At 32.7% G+C, this 6,159-nt stretch overlaps 1 protein-coding gene across 2 annotated transcripts; it reads left to right on the forward strand.

The window, feature by feature from the left end:
* The first annotated feature begins 1,020 nt into the window (after nt 1-1,020).
* LOC127093309 (uncharacterized) lies at nt 1,021-4,817 on the forward strand. 2 transcript variants are annotated; one of them, XM_051032218.1, is made up of 3 exons: nt 1,028-1,488; nt 2,575-2,705; nt 3,764-4,817. In XM_051032218.1, exons 1-3 carry the CDS (start codon nt 1,297-1,299, stop codon nt 4,509-4,511), a joined length of 1,071 nt encoding a protein of 356 aa, XP_050888175.1. In that variant the 5' UTR covers nt 1,028-1,296; the 3' UTR covers nt 4,512-4,817. The 2 variants fall into 2 exon arrangements, with proteins under 2 accessions (XP_050888176.1, XP_050888175.1); XM_051032219.1 differs by lacking the exon at nt 2,575-2,705 and having other exon boundaries at nt 1,021-1,488.
* The last annotated feature ends 1,342 nt before the right edge of the window (nt 4,818-6,159 follow it).

A 6,159-nucleotide genomic window follows, 5' to 3' on the forward strand; every position in this document is an offset into this window, starting at 1 on the left:
TGTGGTCAACCTACCAATAAAGGAACGACCTTCTAATCTATCAGGTAAACCATGATTATGTAACCCATATTTTACATCAATCTTCCAACCAGACCCATCTTTTGCCGGAGTTAATCTGATTTTAAATGGGCATCCACATTTCTTGGACGCACTTTGGGTACCACTACCAGTACTCTTGTGTTTCCCACCTTTATCACAACCAAATACTAATTTGTTACTTCTCCCTCTCTTTCCTGTTTCAGTATCAAAACGACTAATAATAACAGTTACTTTATTATTGATTCCAACCTCTTTAATCCATCTGATCACCTTTTCTCGTGTACCAAATCTTTCAGTCGTTATAAACGTATCAGAAGTATCTACACATATTTGAGGAAGATTTTTCATTCCTGCACAATAAAAAAAAAATTTAAAATTTAAAAAAAAGAAGAAAAAAAAGCAAACCAAAACACTTCTTGAAAGAGTTTCGGAACACATAATACACAAACCGGAAGACTTCTTCAAAGAGTTCCGGAATGTGTCACTTTGTTTACCAGAACTCTTTCAAGAAGTGTTCCGGAACGTGATTTTTTTCTTAAAGAACCGGAACTCTTTCGTGAAGACTTCCGATTCATTACTTTATGTGTTCTGGATGTCTTTTGTGAAGTCTTTCGGTTTTGAAAAAATACATATCGGAAGGCTTTTTCCAGGAGTTCCGGTACGAGGGTGAAATGTGTAATTTTTGAAAGTTTCAACTGCATGGTAAAAATGAAATAATAAATTGGTTAAAATCAATTAAGGATAAAATTGGAATTTTTAAAGAATTGTAGGGGTATGAGATTAAACATAGGGGTACGAAGTAAAATTTTCCTTTATAGAAGAAGATCCACTCCAATTTTAAATAGTCAATTTAATTAGAAGATATTTTTTTTGTTTAATTTAATCCATAAAATCAATAAGAAGCTTTGATAAAGTTTATTGGGTGACCAAAATAACCCAAAAGTAAATAGGTTATAATAATCGCAGATAAAATTACGGAAAAGGCCATGCGCTTTTTCACTCTTTTTGACTGCGGATAATAAAAAGAGAGAAACAGAATGAGAAAGAGTTTTCTATTTTTCCTTCTCAATTTTCCCGAGAAACCAGAACGAAACATTGATCGTAATTGAGAAGCACAAACAAACAACACCCTCAGATCCGCAAATTGCATCAATCGCAATTCTTCAATCCCTTCCTTACTCTGTTTTTCAACGTTTCTCCCCTCAGATTCTAATATGTGAATTCGAATGTGTTTGCGTTGTTGATTTTGAATAGATCATGATGGAAAGGGAAAATTGGAACGAGAATAACAATGATTATTATGAGAATCAATTGTTGTGTGATACTGATCGTGAATCAGTTACGATGCATTCTTCGATTTCTTCATCGCCTCCTAAGCTTGGATACATTGAACATCATGTATCCAAATTGGATACCTTGGTTGGTATTGCAATCAAATATGGTGTTGAGGTACTTTTCCTTTTCCTTTTCGTTACCTAATATATCAAGTTTTGTTATTTTGATTGTGTTGAACACTGTTTTGAATTTTAGTAAAAATATGTTATGGGTTTTTATTGTAATTTTTTGGTTCACCTGTTTTTATAATATTTGGGAATTTGATGCGGAAAGTATGAGATGATGATGTATGGAGTTAAGACTTGCAATTTTTGTTGTTGTTGTTTTGATGGTGGGTGGTGCATGTGGCTGCATATTTTTCTGATATGATGATGTGCTTTTTGGATTATTTTTGGTTGTAATCATGACGCATGCATGTAGGGACAAAATTAATTGACAAGAAAGTTAATTGACAAGAAATTCACCCAAAAGCAATTCATGCTAGAGGTGTAGGATTGATTTTGGAATGATTTTGAGGTGTTTGGTTCTTTTTAAAGTAGAATTGATTTTGCTCTCAGAATTGATTATGCTTGAAGCTAGAATTTGAAGCAAGAATTTCTAGTTTTTTTAAGTTTAAACGTGGTTTTTATACTGAAATTTGTAGTTCGACTCAGTTTTAAATAAAATATCTCCAAGCATAAATCCTTTTACATGCAACTCACTTTAAACCAGAATTAATTCTCCAAAATCAATTCTCTTAGAATCAATTTTCGTCACCGTAGAACCAAACACACACTAAGTGGAAGTTTGGATTGGAAGTGACATAGAGTTTTGTGAAACCAAGATGGCCCAGTATATTTTAAAAGCTTTTCAAAGTGTAGCTTTTTGCAAAAATCACGCCAGTTGATCGTGATTCTGAAAAATCATGGTAAATCCAAACATCTACTCTAATACAAGTGAAATCTTTTTGTTTAAAAATGGTTTTGATGATTTTGTTACGTTTATCTTTATTTTCAAGCTGTGGTTTTTGTTTTTGAGTTTTGTTGAAGAGTTTACACCAATATGTTGTTATCATTGTTGTTTTTGTTAGTCGCATGTCTCCTCCACCACTTCTGAAGTGACGAAAACATTGTACTGAATTCTTATTCTTATTTTTCAAAATGAGTTGTTTGATGAAGTGTGATTTCTTCAGCTCTTTATGTTTTTTGGGGGAAATTGTAGGTTACAGACATCAAAAGAATGAATAGCCTTGTTACAGACCATCAGATATTTGCACTTAAAACAGTTCAAATTCCACTACCTGGAAGGCACCCTCCATCTCCTTGTTTATCAAATGGTTCCAGTACTCCTGGGTATGTTCATCTCTATTTGATTTAGCCATTGAGGAAAAGCACTCTATTTGTGAAATTAGACCATATCGTTATTATTGTGGAAAAAATGCATATTAGATGTAATAGAAGGATGAAGGGAGGGGGTTAGGAAATTTTGTTTTTCATTGATAGTTTGAAACTGAGCCTTGATCATGATTTACCCTCTACAGTATCTAGGAAATTTTGTTTTTCATTATTTTGCTCTGGTTATGAAACTGAGCCTTAAAGTTGAAGGTGGAAACATAAAATGTATCAAGAGCTAGAATGAAATTCTAGGCCGTAAGCTTTCCAAATAAATATATTAAAGTAAATGGTTTTTTTTATCGTACATCCACTGTCAGTGTGTTGCATCATTGTGGGAATTTTACTTTTGGCATGTATAGAAGGCTTTTTGACAGTTTCTTAAGTTTTTTTTTTAATGGTCAATGGAAGCACTCGCCATGACATTAAGCCAAATTCTTTCACTTTCCATTATATTATGTAACTTCTAGTTTTTCCTTTATACTGTTCTCTTGTCATGTGACCAAATTCTGTTATCATAACATGTTTTTTCTTCTTTCATATGTGGTACTACTTATTTTTGAGAAAGGCTTATATCCATCATTTCCGTGCTCTGATTCTAGATTGTAATACGGTGAGGTGATTTAAGGTAGAAGACGAACAGGAGACACCCTTACCTTGACAATAATCTTCTTATTGTCTTGGATATTTTCTATGTTTCTTGCATCCTGCTCTTAAATATTGTTTTCATTCAAAATTGCAATTTAAGAATCTTATTGAAGTAATTCTGCTCTAATAGGTATCATTGGGGATTTTTTTTATAACTATGATATGATGCAATCTGTCATTTGTCTTAAATTTCTTACCATATAAAGAGCTATAGATGGAAATTTCACAAGAAATGTAATACAAGAAAATAGATTCATAATGTTCCTTGTAAATGTTGATTACAATCCATGATTTCTTTTTAAACTTCACATGATGAATTTATTTCTCAATGGAATTTAAATCACTGATGACCATGAATCTTATTCCATCAGATATGGCAACTCTTCTAACAGCCCACCAAATGATCCGCAACGAGAACTGCGTGAATCATTCCAGTCCGTAAGATTTAAGTGTTCTGACCGGAAGGTCTCTCCAGCTATGAGCTCATTACAGGGTTATTATGGACTTCAAGTTCTCCCAAACTCAGAAAACGGTTCATCATCCAAGAACACAGCAATGGCTGACCGACCCTTAAGTCGTCACCGAAAATCCAAAAGTTTAGTCAATGTCATTTTGCAAGAGATTATGGAAAAGGATAATACTGCACCAGCTGCAGAAACCTGGGAACTTGGCTCTGACAAATGGAATGACAAATTTGGCCAGAGACGTCAGAAATCTGTAGCTGACTTTACGAGGATACCGGAGTTGATTCTGAAGGAGGATATTGGCAGCAGTGGCGGTCTTCCATCAAGAACAGGAAAGGGTTTAGCTCTGAGACCGAAAGCAGCCAGCCGAACTGCAGTGACAAATGATTCTGAATCAAACGGTTTTACTCCTGTGCCAATGGTCACAGGGGATGGTTTTCAAACTGATAGTTCATCTGGTGTGAGGAAATCGTCCAGTACATCTTGTTTGCAAGATCAGGAGGATAGCAGCTGCTCCTCATCCATTTGGCCATCCTCAATGTGGAATTTGAAACCAGATTTACAGGCGCTTTCGACTGCAGCTATTGGAAAACCGATCTTTGATGGCTTGCCAAAGCCATTAACTGGACGAAAGAATAAAGCTGCACTTGATTGATATGTCATATTTATCACAACAGTTTTGATCTTTTGTGAGTAATGGAATCATTAGCTGCCACACTAATGGGTAGGTTGGAGAAGTAAAACAATGTAGCAGGGTCTTGAACATTATCATTCATCATTTTTTTGTATGGACATAGTGAAACTTTTAGGAAACAGATTATCTGTGGTTAGCAATCATTGTGACAGGCAATCTCGGTCATTGATAAAGATCGGTTGTTGAAATTTTGAGTTCTTTTTATAACTCATTTGATCTGTATCTAACAATTTAGATTGATGGATTAATAACAGATGGAAATTTGTACCTTTGGGAGTTTGAATCCATTCTTTTAAGGCTTTGAGCACTTTAGACTTTGTGGTGACAAGTAAATGTACTGAAGAATGTAAGATATAAGTAAAGGTAGGAGAGAGATTTTTGCATGTGATGGGAGACATTCATTGGGGAGAACTGATTTTTGCTTTGAAGAGGAGAAGTTCCCTCATTGGTGACTAATGCTAGAAAAGTGGAAAAGTTGGTATATTTGGTAGAAATTCTTGCTTCCATATTTTTAAAAACAACCAATAAATGTTATTCTAAATCATAATTTTAAATTTATTTAAAATTAAGTTTTCTTTTAATTGGAATCATGAGTGTAGTGATAATGAATGAGAGAGAGAAATTTATTTTTATTTCTAATTTAAAAAATTATGATGGTTAGTTTCTATCTATTTTTTTTTATATTTGGAACCACACAATGTCAATCCTAATTATTTGTCTGCGTCTCTAATTCGAGAAGACAAACTTTTTTTTTTTTTAAGAATTTAACATTCTCATCCTCCAATTTAAATCTCACAGTCCCACATATTAAATAAATTTATAATATTATCATTCACAACTTTAAAATCACTTTTTCAAATCCATTCAAAACTCTCGTATTTATCAAAATTTGCTTGGTGATGCTGGAAATTTGTAAACACATACATACTCCCAATTTCATCCAAATTCATGTTTTTTTATCGGCAATGTTAAAATATACGGTAAAAACTCATGTATATTTTAAAAATGTTGGTACACACGTATGAGTTTATATCGACAATTTTGAAATTTCTAGAAAAAAAACAAATACATGTATAATGAGAATTATGAAAATACCGATAGTCCAATTTTTTAAAATAGTATCAAAATTTTTGAAATTACCGTAAACATAAATTTTATAGTTATCGGTAGTTAATTGATTTTTTTAATTTTTTTCTCCATTTGTTAGTGAGGACCAATGAAAAGGCCGACATTATTGCTTTCAGGATCACATATAAAGGGGTTGCTATAACACTCCGAATTTGATTAATTAATTTAATTGAATTAATTAGATTTTTATTTAATTAATTGATGTTTTTTTATTATTGCGTGGGGTAAGTATCCTTAGAATATAGGTACGGAGAGAATAAGAGATGAGCTTAATTGTTTAGAACTTATTAGAATTTTAATTAAATATTAGAATATTTAGTGTTTTATTCGAATTAATTAAATAAGTAATAAAATGGTAGAATTGGACAATTAGTGAGAATTGGAGAAAATAGGTGGTGGGATTAGAGAAGCTAGTATTATGTTGGACAAAATTCATAATTAAAAAAAGTGACGAGGGACTATATATTCTAAAAATAGGGAG

This window comes from Lathyrus oleraceus, chromosome 6, assembly GCF_024323335.1.
Source record: "Lathyrus oleraceus cultivar Zhongwan6 chromosome 6, CAAS_Psat_ZW6_1.0, whole genome shotgun sequence".
Lineage (NCBI taxonomy): Eukaryota > Viridiplantae > Streptophyta > Magnoliopsida > Fabales > Fabaceae > Lathyrus > Lathyrus oleraceus.

Coding starts and splice junctions, on each gene's coding strand:
- LOC127093309 (XM_051032218.1), top strand. CDS start 1,297: ATGATGGAAAGGGAAAATTGGAACGAGAATAACAATGATTATTATGAG. Junction 1,489..2,574: donor CAATCAAATATGGTGTTGAG/GTACTTTTCCTT, acceptor GGGAAATTGTAG/GTTACAGACATCAAAAGAAT. Junction 2,706..3,763: donor AATGGTTCCAGTACTCCTGG/GTATGTTCATCT, acceptor TTATTCCATCAG/ATATGGCAACTCTTCTAACA.